This window comes from Panthera onca, chromosome A3 (assembly GCF_046562875.1).
Source record: "Panthera onca isolate mPanOnc1 chromosome A3, mPanOnc1 haplotype 2, whole genome shotgun sequence".
Classification (NCBI taxonomy): Eukaryota; Metazoa; Chordata; class Mammalia; order Carnivora; family Felidae; genus Panthera; species Panthera onca.
In genome coordinates this window covers 36,117,920-36,134,317 of record NC_138341.1, presented here as the reverse complement: position 1 = coordinate 36,134,317, position 16,398 = coordinate 36,117,920, and the positions used below count along the sequence as shown (strand labels likewise).

The following is a 16,398-nucleotide window of genomic DNA, read 5'->3' as shown; positions in this document are numbered from 1 at the left end:
AAAGAAGCTCAAAGAACAGGGACTTCAATGTCATTGAGTAGACCACAAGTTCAGACAAAACTTGCATACCGTGTTGGAGTGTGCTACAATGGTAGCATACTTGAAGGGCAACTGAATCTGTTTTAATTTTAGAAAGTATGAAAACAAATACTGTTGGAAGAGGGAGTTAGAATTGGAGGGTCTACTCTGTGCCAGGAATTTAATTTAAGACTGGTATCCCTATTTTACAGAAATGTAAACAGGCTCAGTGCTTAACTCCTTTCCCCTGGTTATTCAGAAACAGTCTTGGATAGTCTTGCACAGTGGCTAAGAGCACAGACTCTGAAGACTGACTAGGTTCTAGTCCTAGCTTCTCCTCTTAGGCAGTCACATGATCTTGGCCAAGATCGTTTCAATTCTCTGGCCCTCTTTCCTTTTCTGTAAAGTGGATGTGATGGTTCTACTTCAGAATCTTGTAAGGACCAAGTGAATTACTGAGCATAAAGTACTCAGAACAGTGTCCTACATAGGCTTAGCACTAAGTACATGGTAATCATGCTGGATTAGTCTTTGAAACTACCACTAAAAGCATTTTTATAGCATAAATTGGACAGAAACTTTATTCTTCCCTTTAGAAATTATTTCTCTTTTGTGAACCCAGAGTACATCTCATCCATGGAAATTGCTCATAGATAATATAAGTATCGAAAGGCATTGTGTTTTGTAGATCCGAGTGGGAAAGCAAGTTAAAGAATATATATCTGAGCATGTTAGGAGTAACTAAGATCCAGGTCTGCCTTTAAGACATAATTATGTTAAAGGCAGAATCTAGCAGTTCTGGGCAAGTGGAGCAGGTGCCTTTGGTGTTCATTTCCTTTGTCACAACTACATACTGATCTGACTTTGTAGATCTAAAATAACAAATAATGAACTGTGCAGAACTAGCTCTTTTGATATTTGAGAACGGTTATTATTTAAATCAGTGCTCTTTTAATGATGAAGCTTTTGAAAGCTTATTTAATGAATGTCTCCATTTGTTTTATCTATGGTTTCTTTGGGGAAATTCTTGGGTACTGAATTCATGTTCTTTTTTTGTTCCCATTCCTTCTAAGATTTGACTGTTGAGAATCCATGGGATGATAAATTGATTCTCAAACTTTTATCTGGGCTTTCTAAGCCAGTGAGATCCTATCCAAATACTTATGAATGGCAATGTAAACTTCCAGCCATCAAGCCCAAGACTGAGTTTCAACTGGGTAAGGACTATGTGGGTAACAAACTTTTAAACTCTTGTTTTTGTCTGGGAAGTTGATGGTAACCCATGCATGTGTGATTTCCCTTCTGGCACCACCCCTACACTCCCACCCCCACTTCGAGTAGTTTTATCTACAGGATAAAGCTGAGAGCATTTTGTTAAGCCAGAACTGTAGGAGTTTGATTGCTGTTGGGATGATAACTTACAGAGGGCAATTTGGCAATATCTATCAAAGTAAAAAATGCATATACTTTTAGACATTCACTTTTAAGAATTTCCACAGATATGCTTGCATACGTTCAGAATGACATGTATGCGTGTAAAAACAGCAGATTGGAAACAACACAGGTGTCTATGTGACTGCTAAAGTAAATTATGGGACCTCTATAGGAAAATATGGCTTGCTCTGTACTGATAGGTATGATGTCCAAAATAGGCTGTTAAGTGGAAGGGCCAACCTGTATTATATGCTGCCTTTCATTCCTTAAGAAGGGGGAAGATAATATATTCATATTTGGTACTATTTCCAGAGAACCCTTGAAACACACTCAAAACTAACAAATGGTTAATAGAGTGGATGTGGACAACAGTGGGAGCAAGACTTCTCACAATATACTTCACACACACACACACACACACACACACACACACACACACAGGTTTCCCTGTTAACATCTTGTATTAGTGTGGTATATTTGTTAAGGTTGATGAGCCAGTATTAATAGATTATTATTAACTAAAGTCCATAGTTTACATTAGGGTTCATTCTTTGTGTTGTACAATCTATGGGCTTTGACAAATGCGTAATGATGTGTATCCATCATTATGGTATCATAAAGAATAGTTTCACTGCCCCCAGAATACCCTGTGCTCCATGTATTCATCATCTCTTCCCTCCACCTGAAACCCTGGCAAACACTAATCTTTTAACTACTGTCTTCATAGTTTTGCCTTTTCCAGAATGTCATAGGGTTGTAATCATACTGTATGCAAGCTTTTCAGATTGGCTTCTTTCACGTAGCAGTATGCATTTAAGGTCCCTTGGTCTTCTCATGACTTAACAGTTCTTTCTCTACAATCACTGAGTAATCCTCCATTGTGTGAATGTGCCATAATTTATTTATCTATTCACCTACTGAAGGACATCTTGGTTGCTTCCAAGTGTTGGCAATTATGAACAAACCACTGTAAACACTCATAGGCACTTTTTGTGTGGACATAAGTTTTCAGTTCATTTGGGTAAATACCAATGAGTTGTGATTGCTAGAACAGGTGGTAAGAGTATGTTTACTTCTGTAAGAAACTGCCAAACTGCCTTCAAATGGAGTTCGTACTATTTTGTATTCCCTCCAGCAATGAATGAGAGTTCTGTTGCTCCGTATCCTCACCATCATTTGGTGGTGTCAGTAACTTGGGTTTTGGCCATTCTAATAGATGTGTATTGAAAGGCATTTCATTATTTTTCATTTGCGATTCCCTAATTATATAATGATGTTGCACATTTTTTCATATGCTTATTTGCCATCTGTATATCTTCTTTGGTGATGTGTATGTTCAGATCTTTTGCCCATTTTTTAAAAATCAGTTCATTTTCTTACTGAGTCTTTTCCCCCATTTTCTTAATTGAGTTTTAAGAGTTGTGTATTTTGGATAACCGTTATCAGATAAGTGTTTTGCAAAGATATTCTCTCAGTCTCTGGCTTGTGTTTTCATTCTATTAACTGTCTTGGGCAGAGCAGAAGTTTTTAAATTTTGTCAAGTTTATCAATAGATTTCTTTCATGGATCATGCTTTTGGTATGTGTCTAAGAGGTCATCAACAAACCCCAAGTCGCCTACCTATTCCCCTGTGTTACCTTCTAGTAATGTTATAGTGTTATGTTTTACATTTATGTGTATGATTCATTTTGAGTAAACTTTTATGAAAGGTATAAGTTCTATGTCTAGATTCACTTTTGCATGTTGATGTCCAGTTTTTCATCACCATTTATTGAAAAGGCTATCTTTTCTTAATTGAATTGTCTTTGCTCTGTCAGTGATCAGTAGAGTATATTCGGCTGTGTTTCTGGGCTCTCTCTTCTATTCCATGATCTGTTTGTCCAGACCACACTGCTCTGATTACTGTAGCTTTTATAGGAAGTCTTGATGTTGTGTCAGTCCTCCAAACTATTCTTCGTGTTCACTGTCTGGGCCTTTTCCCTTTCCACATAAGCTTCAGAATCAGTATGTCAGTAGCCACAAAATAACTTGCAGGGATTTTGATTGGTATGGCCTTGAATCTCTAGATCAAGTTGGGAAGAAATGACATCTTGACAATCCTATCCATGTATGTGGACTATCTCTGTTTATTTGGATCTTCTTTTTTTTTTTTTTTTTTTTTAAATCAAAGTTTTATGGTTTTCCTTATATAGATCTTGTACATATTTTGTTAGATTAATAACTAAGTTACTTCGTTTTAGAAGATGCTTAAGTATTATGGGTTTTTTTTGTTGTAAATTCCACTTACTAATTTCTAGCACATAGGAAAGCAATTGACTTATATGTTAACCTTGTATCCTGCAAACCTTGTTATAATCATGTGTTAGTTACAGGAGATTTTTTTTGTTGATTCTTTGGGATTTTCTGGCTAGACAATGCTGTCATCTGTGTACGAGAACTGTTTTATTCCTTCCCCATCCATATACCTTTTATTTCCTTTTCTTGTTTGATTGCATCAGCTAAGACTTCCAGTATAATGTTGAGCAGGAGTGATAAGAGGAGAAATTCTTGTCTTGTTCCTGATCTTAGTGGGAAAACATTTATCTGTTTCTACCATTAAGTATGATGTTAGCAGTAGGTTTTTTGGTAGATGTTCTTTATTAAGTTGAGGAAGTTTCCCACTATTCCTACTTTGCAGAGAACTGTTAATCATGAATGGGTGTTGTTGGATTTTATCAAACACTTTTCCTGTTTTTATGATAGGATCATGTGATTTTTCTTTTTAGTCTGTTGGTATGATAGATTTATTCATTGATTTTTGAATATCGAACCAGCCTTGTATACCTGGATTAAATTACACTTGGTCATGGTAAATAATTCTTTTTATACTTTTTTTTGGATTTCATTTGCTAATATTTGGTTGAGGACTTTTATATCTATGTTCATAAGAGATACTGTTCTGTAATTTTCTTGTGTTGTAACTGTCTGTTTCTGGTATTAGGGTAATGCTGGCCTCATAGAAGGGATTAGGAAGTATTCTATCCTCTGAAAGAGACTAGAGAATTGCTATAATTTTTTCCTTATATGTTTGGTAGAATTCACCAGTGGAGGGGCGCCTGGGTGGCTCAGTCGGTTAAGCATCCGACTTCAGCTCAGGTCACGATCTCGCGGTCCGTGAGTTCGAGCCCTGCGTCGGGCTCTGGGCTGATGGCTGAGAGCCTGGAGCCTGTTTCCGATTCTGTGTCTCCCTCTCTTTCTGCCCCTCCCCCGTTCATGCTCTGTCTCTCTCTGTCCCAAAAATAAATAAACGTTAAAAAAAAAAAAATTTGGGGGCGCCTGGGTGGCTCAGTCGGTTAAGCGCCCAACTTCAGCTCAGGTCACGATCTCGCGGTCCAGTGAGTTTGAGCCCCGGTCCTTGAGTTCGAGCCCCGCGTCGGGCTCTGGGCTGATGGCTCAGAGCCTGGAGCCTGCTTCCGATTCTGTGTCTCCCTCTCTCTCTGCCCCTCCCCCATTCATGCTCTGTCTCTCTCTGTCTCAAAAATAAATAAAGGTTAAAAAAAGAAATTTTTTTTTTTTAAAGAATTCGCCAGTGGACCCATCTGGCCCTGGTGCTTTCTGTTTAGGAAAGCTGTTAAGTATGAATTCAATTTTTTGTCTGTTTCTTCCTGTGTGAAAGAAGAAATTTCATCGAGGTGATCAAATTTGTGGGCACAGAGTTGTTCATAGTATTCCTTCATTAACATTTTTAATTCATGGGATCTTTAGTGATGTCCCCTCTTTCATTTCTGATATTAGTATTTTATGTCCTTCCCCCTTTTTTTCCTTAGGTAACCTGGTAGGGGCTTATGGGTTTTATTGATCTTTTCAAAGAATCAGTTTTTTGTTTCATTGATATTCTCTGTTGATGTTCTGTTTTCAGTTTCACTGATACCTGCTATAATTACTTTTTTCTTCTGCTTGCTTTGGACTTAATTTGTTCTTTTCTAGTTTCCTACGGTGGAAACTAAAGTTATTGATTTTAGATCTTTCTTTTTTAACGTACACATTTAATCCTATAAATTGCCCTCTAAGCACTGCTTTTGCTGCATCCCACAATTTTAATGACTTGTGTTTCCATTTTCTTTTAATTCAAAATATTTTTAAATTTCTTCTTTGAATTATGTGTTGTCTAATCGCCAAGCGTTTTGGGGCTTTCCAGCTATCTTTCTTTATTGGTTACTAGTTTAATTCCACTGTGGTTGGAGCACCTACTTTGTATGATTTCTTTGTTGTTGTTGTTGTTTTAATTTGGTAAAGGTGTGTTTTACGGCCCAGAATGGTCTGTCTTGGAGAGCGTTCCACGTGAGCTTGGAAAGAATGTATAGTGTGCTGTTGTCAGATGAAGTTTTCCATAAATGTGAATTAGATCCAGTTGATTGGTACTGCTGTTCGAGTCAGTCATGCCCTGACTGATTTTCTGCCTGTTGGATCTGTTGGATCCAATCCAACTGTTGGAATCCAAAATCTGTTGGATTTTCTGCCTGTTGGATCCAACTGCCTGTTGGATCTATCGATTACTGAAAGACGGGTGTAGAAATCTCCAACTAGAATAGTGAATTCGTCTGTTGTCCCTGCAGTCCTATCAATTTTTGCCTCACTGTTTTGAGACACATACACATTAAGGAGTTATGTCTTCTCGGAAAATTGATCCTTTATCATTATCTAATGCCCCTTTTAATTAATGCCTGATCACTTTTCTTACTCTGAAGTCTGCTCTGTATGAAATTGGAATAGCTGCCCCAGCCTTCTGTTTATTAATTAACATGGCATATCTTCCTCCATCCCTTTACTTTTAACCCATCTGTGTCTTTATATTTAAGGTGTGTTTCTCATAGACAACATATAACTGGGTCTTGTATTCTTATCGCCTGTCACAGTTTCTGTTTTCATTGGTATATTTTTAGTCTATTGATCTTTAGACAGATTGTTGGTAGAACTGGATTAATATCTACTCTGCTTGTTGCTATTTTCTATTCACTGCCCTTGTTCTTTGTTCCCTTTTTTGTCTTCTTCTTTCTGCCTTCTCTGGTTTTATTTGGGTATTTATGTGATTTTGTTTTCTCGGTTAGCATATCAGTTATACTTCATTTTTAGTGGTGGCCCTAGAGTTTGCACTATACATTTAAAACTAACCCAAGTCCACCTGCAATGGACATTATACCAGTTCACAGGTCGTGCCAGGTACTTTATAACAGAATGTTACCAGTTCTTCCCTCCCGTCCCTTAGAACAGTAGTGTCACTCATTTCATTTGTCCTAAGCTGTACTTACTGCACACATTGTAGCAATTATTATTTTGAAGAGCTCCCTGCTAGACCCACTAAGAATAAGAAAAATAAAAGACTTTCTTTTATCTTCACTTACTTCTTTTCCTACACTCTTCTGATCTGAGTTTCTGACGTATTTCCTCTTCCTTCTGTCTGAAAAACTTCTTTTAACATTGCTTGCAAGGCAGGTTTGCTGGTGACACATTCCTTTAATCATGGTGTAAGCAGGTCTTTATTTCTTCACTTTTGAAGGGATAATGTCACTGGATACAGAATTTTTGATTTGGGGGTTTTTCTTTCAACACTCACTCCACTCTCTTCTTGCTTGTGTGCTCTCCAAGGAGAAGTCCATGTAATTCTCATCCTTGCTGTTCTGTAGGTAGATGGTTTTGTCCCTCTGGCTTCTTTCACTGTTTCCTCCTTATCTGATTTTCTGCAGTTTGAATACAACTTGTCTAGGTGTAGACTTTTTGGTATTTTTCCTGCCTTGTATTCTCTGAGATTCCTAGATCCCTAATTTAGTGTCTGTCATTAATTTTGGGAATTTCTCGGCCATTATAACTCTAAATATTTTGCCTCTTCCTCTTTTTCTTCTGCCTGCTAATATTCCCATTACACATCTGTTACACCTATTGTAATTGTCCCACAATTCTTGAACATTCTTTTCTATCTTTTAATTTTATTTTTCTTTGCAAATCACGTTTGGAAGTTTCTGTCGACATACCTGCAAGCTGACTGATTCTTTTCCCAGCCATGTACAGCCTATTGATGAGCCCATCAAAAACAGTCTTTATTTCTGTTATAAGTGGGGTATTTTTTTTTTTTTTATTTCTAGCACTTACTTCCTTTTGATTCCTTCTCAGAGTTTCCATTTGCTTGTATTTCCCATCTGTTCTTGCATATTATCTCTTTTTTTCATTACAACTTAGCATATTAATCATAATTTTTAAACAAAGTTCCTGGTCTTATCATTGCAAAATCTTTGCTGTATGTTTGTCTGGCTCTGATACTTGCCCTGTGTCTTCAAGCTGTGTTTTTGTCTCTTAGTATGCTTGTAATTTTTGTTAGCAGCCAGACCTGATGTACTGGGTAAAAGTACTGAGATAAAATAGGCCTTTGGTGTAAGATTTATGCTTCTCTGTCTTGAGATGAGGCTGCCTTTACTGTTTGTTGCCACCATAGAGACTAAAGTTCCCATTTGTGTCCTTATTTCTGTCTCCCCTGTTGGCTTTGGGTTTCCCCTGAGGCTTGTTCTTTTTTTTTTTTTTTTTAATGTTTTGTTTGTTTGTTTGTTTGTTTGTTTGTTTTTGAGAGACAGAGAGAGAGACAGACAGAATGTGAGCAGGGGAGGGGCAGAGAGAGAGGGAGACACAGAACTTGAAGTGGGCTCCAGGTTCAGTGCTGTTAGCACTGAGGGCTTGAGCTCACAAATTATTAGATCATGACCTGAGCCGAAGTTGGACCCTGAACCGACTGAGCCACCCAGGCACCCTGAGACTTGTTCTTAAATAAGGTCTGAGACATTAGTTGTGCTGTAATCCCCCAGCTACTGGCTCCAGGGGTGCTTTCTGCTCCTGGGCTTATGCTCTGGCAAGCTGTTATTCTCTGTATCCACCAGTGGGGGCAGCAGTGTGCCCTGTGACCTCAGGTCTTTAATGGCTCTAACATGAGTTGTCGATTTTCGGTTTGTGTAGCTTTTTCTTTTTTTATTGTGGGGAGTGGAGTGATGACTTCCAAGTTCCTGAAAGAAACTGTAAGTCTGCTCTTGTATATTTGATTTTGAACATGTGGATTTTTTTAAATTACTTTGAAAATCTATTGCAACTTTACCTTGGTAGTCTCTCCTCAAACCAGTAGTAACCCCAGTGTTAGAAAAATAGCAAGACCAATCCAATTTGAGGGACATTCTACAATTCACCTGACCAGTACTCCTTGGAAGTATCATGGTCATCTAAAACCAAAAGTCGGAAGCTGTCACAGCCTGTCAGAGGCTGAGGAGATTTGATGTATTTGTCCTGGAACATTAAGGAAAAACTAGTGAAATCCAGATAGGCTTGGGCTTAGTAACATACCAGTGTGGGTTCTGTATTTGTAACAAATGTACCATCCTTATTGAAAGTTAACAATAACTGAGCCTGAGTGGCTCAGTCAGTTAAGCGTCCGACTTCAGCTCAGGTTGTGATCTCACAGTTCGTGAGTTCGAGCCCCGCGTTGGGCTCTGTGCTGACAGCTCGGAGCCTGGAGCCTGCTTCGGATTCTGTTTCTCCCTCTCTGTCTGCCCCTCCCTCACTCATACTTTGTCTCTCAAAAATAAATAAATGTTTAAAAAAATTTTCAAAAAAAAAAAAAAGAAAGTTAACAATAGGGTCGCCTGGGTGGCTCAGTCAGTTAAGTCTCTAACTTCGGCTCAGGTCATGATCTTGTGGTTTGTGAGTTCAAGCCCCACATCGGGCTCTGTGCTAACAGCTCAGAGCCTGGAGCCTGCCTTGGATTCTGTGTCTCCTCCTCTCTCTGCCCCTCCCCTGCTCATGCTCTGTCTCTCAGTAATAAATAAATGTTAAAAAAAAATACAGAAAAGAAAAGAAAGTTAACAATAGAGGAAACTGGATGCAGAGCAAACAAACTGTACTATCTTTGCAGCTTTTCTGTAAATTGAAAACTATCTAAAATAAAATTTTTACTTTAATAAAAAAATGTTAAGTATTCTATGAGAAATATTCGTACAGTTGTACTTTGCGCTTTGTGTCCCAGTGAAAAACACTTGGCGTTTTTCAAAGGTGTACGTAGAGCTTTGTTCAGCACTTTACAGGATCAGCAGTCTTGCCAAGGACACAGTGCAGGTATCACCCCTTTAAACCTGAGAATATTGGCAAAGAGAGGATGTCTGCCCGCTCCTGCCATAAAGTGGCAGGCCCGGCGCCCAGCAGTGCTACCTTTGGTCCCCCCACATGCCATGTAAAAAGGGAGGCTGTTTTGTGGCAGGTGTTTAACTTTTGTTTAACGCAAGGAAAACATTTCCTGAGGGAGCTATATCCATTTTTATGTATGAAGGCAAACAAGCACCAAGAAAATTCTACAAATACACAATTTACCAAAAATGATGTTTTGAACCTTTTTTTCCCCACTTTGACACGTCTGTCTTCGAAGGTTCTTTGCTGGTCTATGTCGATCACCTTCTTGGAGAAGGGGCCTTTGCCCAAGTCTATGAAGTTACCCATGGAGATATGAACGATGCCAAAAATAAACAGAAGTTCGTTTTAAAGGTAAATAATCTGAGCAGTTTTTTGTGTAGTGTACAAATGAATTTTAGAACTTGAGTTCGTCAGCCCCCTTTTTTCTCTCTTGAGACAACAGTGATTTCATTTGGGTCCGTAGTCCACAATTAAGAAACATAAACTGTCCAGCAAGGATTCGGGATGGCCTTGCCACAAATGACCTCACAGCAGACCCCATGCTTCGGCAACAGTCCGTAGCTTGTCATCACCTTCTACCGCACATCGTTTGTTGGGGTACACGTTGCTTTCTGGCTGTCATTTTCCAGAATGTGAGACTGGATGTGAATGTCACATACCTGACTTGCAGGTCCAGAAGCCTGCCAACCCCTGGGAATTCTACATCGGGACCCAGCTGATGGAGCGACTAAAGCCAAACACGCGACACATGTTCATCAAATTCTATTCCGCCCACTTATTCCAGAATGGCAGTGTGTTGGTAGGCGATCTCTACAGCTATGGCACATTGCTGGTGAGTGAATTTGATGTGAACGTGATTTGGAAGTACGTTTTTGGCCTGTGCCCTGCTCGTACCTTTTGCGGTTGGAGCTTCTGTCGGAGTGGCAGGTGGGATTGTTTCATTAATCTCATTAATCCTGTGCAACCGATTCAGGATTCCACTCTCTCTTGTTTCTAGAATGCAATCAATCTCTATAAAAATACCCCCGAAAAGGTGATGCCTCAAGCTCTAGTCCTCTCTTTTGCGCTCAGAATGCTCTACATGATCGAACAAGTGCACAGCTGTGAAATTATTCATGGAGACATTAAGCCAGACAATTTCATACTTGGAAACAGGCAAGTGTTGCACTTTCAATGCAGTTCTGTTTCCCAGCAGCCTTCCATTATTTGTGCTCATGCCGCCTGGCCCTTGTTTGTCTTTAATATAGATTTTTGGAACAGGATGGTGACGACGATGATATATCTGCTGGCTTGGCATTGATTGACCTGGGGCAGAGTATAGATATGAAACTTTTTCCGAAAGGAACTACATTTACAGCAAGGTGTGAAACGTCTGGTTTTCAGTGCATTGAGATGCTCAGCAACAAACCATGGAACTACCAGGTACAGAACTGAAGTGAGAGAGTTGAGAATTGATTCCTTTATCATACTTACTATATTTTACAAATGAACTTGGGGATCTAGTTAGTTTGAGCCGGTCCCATCCTCTCCTGTGCTGGGAGTTAAGACCATGCTCAAGTGTTTTCAGTTGCACACATATTCCATGGCGAGAGGCTTCGGAGGGCAGGTGGAGACCAGCCACCAGAGCCGCGGGGGAGGGAGGTGGGAGGACTCCAGGCTGCCCGTGTGGAAGACAGGCTGGAGCACTGCGTTTGCCCCTAGACAGAACGGAGGACCTGAGAAGCACACAGTGGCTCAGGGAGAACGGCTTTCCCAGGGGCTGCCTCAAGAGGCGGTGGCCGGGAAGCCTCCAGCAAAGCCCACACAGGCATCACTCAGCAGGGCATTTCGGTGGGGGGTTGAATAAGCTATTTATTTATTTCTTCCAAAATTACTTAAAAATAAAAGCCTGTGGTTATCTACTTGCTGCGTAAGTTAGACCTCTTCATGTACTCTTGTGTACGTGACTATTTTAGTCACACGTGCCTTACGTTTCCTTTGTAGCTTGATTACTTTGGAGTGGCCGCAACAGTGTACTGCATGCTTTTTGGCACTTACATGAAAGTGAAAAATGAAGGAGGAGTTTGGAAGCCCGAAGGTCTTTTTAGGAGGTGAGTATTCGCGTTGGTGCCACAGTGAAAGACCACGCATGGTGGAATGTTGGGTTCCACCTGGTGGAGAACAGATCTCTGCCGCTGCGTGGAAAAGCCCTGCCTTGGGAGGGGCGGTGAGGCAGCACAGTCCTGGACGCGGGGCACAGTGAGCAGGGTACAAAGCCCCGCTGCTGCTGTTCCCGGATCCCAGACGGTGTGGGGCAGCCAGTGTTCTCCAGTGAAAGCTCCCGGCCACACAGTCAGCATCCTGTACACCCTCAGATGTTCCTCTTTACCCTTTAGAGAGACCACCTGGTGTCACGGAGCCTCAAGCTTTTGCTGGTTTTCTCGCGTTTGTAAATGAGAATAATGCCGAGCGTACTTTCCTAAGATGTTGGCTTTTTTTTTTTTTAACTTTTTTTAATGTTTGCTTATTTTTGAGAGGGAGAGAGACAGAGTGTAAGCAGGGAAAGGGCAGAGAGAGAGAGGGGGAGACACAGAATCAAGAGCAGGCTCCAGGCTCTGAGTTCGAACACACAAACTGCAAGATCACGACCTGAGCCCAAGTCGGACGCTTAACCAACTGAGCCATCCAGGCGCCCCTCCTACGATGTTTCTCATAAGAAGCAAAGGAAATCATGTACGTGAAAGTGCTCTGTAAATTATGAAGTCATATGATGAGGCAGCTGTCTGTCACAGGATAGGCTTTTAGTTCCTATCTCTGTGTGACTGTAGTTTTTGTAAGACTGTCTTCTCATCTATAAAATCATAGTGAAAATTGATGACTAGACTAGAGCTCTTTCTGGGAACATGGAAGCTCTCTTAATAGTGTCACGTGAATAAGCTATAATAATGTTCAAGGATTTGGTACATGCAGATTCACTATATCAGTTAAGCTTCTCTTAACTTTTTTTGAGGTATAAAAACATAGGCAGGAAAGGACACTTGCTTTTAGCGTGCAAAAAGTCTAATGGAGTTTCACATGTTTATCTTGAAGAAATTTAAGCTGGGACTCCCCCAGCCCTCCCACCCACACCCACACAGCCCAACCAAAAATACGAAAGCAGTTGGCGGTAATTTTACAAAATGGGGTGCCAGTTTATGAATAAGATTAGATCCAGGCCCTGAAGGAAAACTTATAGCTATGGTTTATTCTGCATAATGAGTCATCAAATTTAGTAAATACTCTATTCCTTCTCTTGCTCATAATCAAAGGACCAGAGGGTTATTCAGAAGGCTTCTGTCTCTGACCGCCAGTGTAGAGAAAAATCTTAACCCTCAGCAGGCCTGATAGTAATGGGCTGAATATTCTGTCTGAAACTCAAATCTCGTTGTATTCTGCTTTTGCCCCAGTGCCTTATCTCCATGCTGTGGGGTTTTCACAGTTAATTTTAATGATCACAGTAGTTGGAACTCTGAATCTGAACTCTATTCTGGTTAGTCCAGCCTGCCTACCTGGTCCCGGCACATACGCAGTTAGGCCCATCAGAACCATTCGGCCAGATTGGCAGATTCTGGGAGTATGGTATATAATGCTAGCCGAAAGCAGATCGATTTTCATAGATAGATAGATAGATAGATAGATAGATAGATAGACAGACCGACGGACAGTTCTTCACTGAAGAGCTATTATTTCTAAGCTACTTAAGTCATTTTTTTTGAGTAAGGTGTGTACACTTAATTAGATCTTCAGTTTCTCTTACCTATAATAGATTCCAATTCTTGGTGCATTATAATGTGTTTAGATGAAGTTCTATTCAGCCGTCCGAGCATGTAGAAGCCAGAGGCAGGAGTGAGGTGGCCCCACGTGTTGCACACTACATTTTGTCTTGTATCCATGCGTTGTCTCTCCAGGCTTCCTCATCTGGATATGTGGAGTGAATTTTTTCACATCATGTTGAATATTCCAGATTGTCATCATCTTCCATCTTTGGATTTGTTAAGGCAAAAGCTGAGGAAAACATTTCAACAACACTATACAAACAAGATTAAGACCCTACGTAACAGGCTGATCGTACTGCTCTTAGAATATAAGCGTTCTCGAAAATAAAATACGGACATTCCCTAAAAATCACTTTGTAAATGCTCACGTACTCACTTTGACCCTTGATGTTTTCCACACCTGTTGTTTATGTCAATATTTCTTAAAAATAAAGTCTACAACATATGTCCATGTGACCTAGTCATTACAAATATTTCAACAAAGTATAGCAGGCTGATGGGGCGGGTGGCACTTGAAATGCAAGCCTTCGTGAAAATAAGTTGATGTGCACATTCCCTGAAGTCACTTTTAATACCAACCTGTTCACTTTAGCCAAAAAGCCAAAAAGCAAGACAGCTTTTTACTAAGTTGAGGGTTTATATTTGTATAAAATAAACAAAAATTTTTCAAATGATATTCAAAGGACTTCAAATTTTTATGGATAGAATTTGACCGTTCTTTATTGTACCTGTTCTTCAGTGCTGTCCATGGGAAATATTACGGTTATAAATCTTAAGCTTCTTCCTCTTTTTTTTTTTTTTTTTTTTTGGAAAGTACCATTCAAAAGAGTATCCCCCATCTTGAAAATAGTCTCATAAGCTGTATAACAGGCAACTTAGCATTTTTTGACATTTAAAGCTGGAAGGGTCCTATAAACTGAACTGAACAGCCTTCCTCCAGGCCTTCCTCCTTCTTTCCTTAGCATTATGATGTAAAGAAAGTTGAGGCAACTCCCAATTCAGGAGCACAGTGAACCGCCTCCTCCCTTACTCCCACCCAGCAGGTACCCCATTCCAGAAGCAGCCATGACCCACTTTTAAATCTTTCCCAAAATGATTCTAAGCCTATTTCTGTACACTTTTCATATTTAACTAGCATAATTAGGGTTTTTTTTAATTTAATATATAGAATATTTACTACATAGAGGATGGTCTCATTTTTGTTAAGGACTGTATAATATTTTCGTTATATGATGTATCTGTAAATTCCTAGAAACGAAATCGCTGGGTCAGAGGTGAATGCATTTAAACTTTTGTGTCAGGATCTCCAAATGGCCCCCATACAGGCTGCGCCAGCACGAATGAACATCTGTTCCCCTCCGCCTGCGCTACAAGCACAGATCAGGCTCTCCACATCCGCTGCTCTGACGTGGAAAAAATGGTATCTCCTTACTCTGTCCATTTGTATTCTCTTCTGAAATTAGGCCAAATATATTCAAGCGCTACGTGTGTTCTTCTTCTGTGAACTCTCTAGTCTTTGTCCCCTTTCCATTTTGATCTTTTTCAGGTGAACCTGAAGGAGCCCCTTTATGTGAAGTACAAATATTTGTCCCAGTTTGTCATCTGTCTCGGAACTCAAGATTTCTGTTTCCACGAATTTTTTTTTTTTAAGATTTTTTTTTTTTTAATGTTTTATTTATCTTTAAGACAGAGAGAGACAGAGCATGAGTGGGGATGGGGCAGAGAGAGAGGGAGACACAGAATCCGAAGCAGGCTCCAGGCTCTGAGCTGTCAGCACAGAGCCCTACGCGGGGCTCAAACTCACAAACCGCGAGATCGTGACCTGAACTGAAGTCGGACGCTCATCCGACTGAGCCACCACCCAGGCGCCCCTGTTTCCACGAATCTAAGAAATTTTTGTTTTATACTCTGATTTATAAAGTTTCAAATGGCCTTTTTTGGCTTTTGTGTCTCAAAATGCCATTCTCAGTTGAGAAATACAAAAAAAAGTGCTGTCATTTTTTGATACTAGTACTCATTTAAATACTTAAGACTAGGGACGCCTGGGTGGCTCAGTCAGTTAAGCATCCCACTCCCGGTTTCGGCTCAGGCCCTGATCTCACGGTTAGTGAGTCGAGCCCCACGTCAGGCTCTGCACTGACGGCATGGAGCCTGCTTGGAATTCTGTCTCTCCTTTCTCTCTCCTGCCCCTCCCCTGCTCACGCTCTCTCACAATATAAATAAATAAACATTTAAAAATATTTAAAATAAATACTTAAGACTTTTGACTGCTTAAATCAGATCTAGTTTCCTATTTTTTTCTAGGTGGTAGTTTGAGCATCTGAACCCTATTGGTTTCTGCAAAAAGCTTTTCAGATGGTTCTTTTGAAGTTTCCCAGTAACTAGTCATCACTACGAAAATCATGGGTTTTTTTAATTTTTTAACGTTTATTTATATTAGAGAGAGAGAGAGAGACAGTGCGTGAGTGCGGGAAGGGCAGAGAGAGAGGGAAACAGAATTAGAAGCAGGCTCCAGACTCTGAACTGTCAGCAGACAGCCCAACGTGGGGCTTGAACCCACGAAACATAAGATCACGACCTGAGCCGAAGTCGGACATTTAACCAACTCAGCCACCCCAGGCGCCCCTTATGAAAATCATGTTTATGTCTTTCCCAATTTTTCGCTGGTGATTTTTCTCTCGCTGGCCTAGGACCACTAGGAAAGGGCTAAACAGTGGTGGCGCTGGGCAGCCCGGCCTCCTGCTTTAGCGGGAGCTCTTCTCATGTTTATCCAGTGAGCTCGCGATGCTGCCCTGTGGTAGGTGTTTTTAGTCACGTTGAAGAAGTACCCATCCATCTCTTCTCGCACAATGTATTAGGACACTTTTTTCTGGCCCATCTTCCCATCTGTATTGGTCCAGCTCTCTGCCATTCCTCTGTGTGAATTTATTGATTTAACCAGTCCTCTATTCACAGA

General features: G+C 40.4%; 1 protein-coding gene across 2 annotated transcripts in view; it reads left to right on the top strand.

Moving 5' to 3' along the window:
- BUB1 (BUB1 mitotic checkpoint serine/threonine kinase) overlaps positions 1–13,898 on the top strand; it is a 46,717-nt gene extending 32,819 nt beyond the window's left edge. For both annotated transcript variants that reach the window (XM_081795225.1, XM_060654483.3), the window contains exons 19-25: positions 1,092–1,235; positions 9,884–9,999; positions 10,319–10,480; positions 10,646–10,803; positions 10,896–11,070; positions 11,632–11,738; positions 13,575–13,898. In XM_081795225.1, coding sequence (XP_081651351.1) covers positions 1,092–1,235; positions 9,884–9,999; positions 10,319–10,480; positions 10,646–10,803; positions 10,896–11,070; positions 11,632–11,738; positions 13,575–13,770 — 1,058 coding nt within the window. In that variant the 3' untranslated portion in view covers positions 13,771–13,898. The remainder of the gene's footprint in view (positions 1–1,091; positions 1,236–9,883; positions 10,000–10,318; positions 10,481–10,645; positions 10,804–10,895; positions 11,071–11,631; positions 11,739–13,574) is intronic.
- Positions 13,899–16,398: the final 2,500 nt, after the last annotated feature.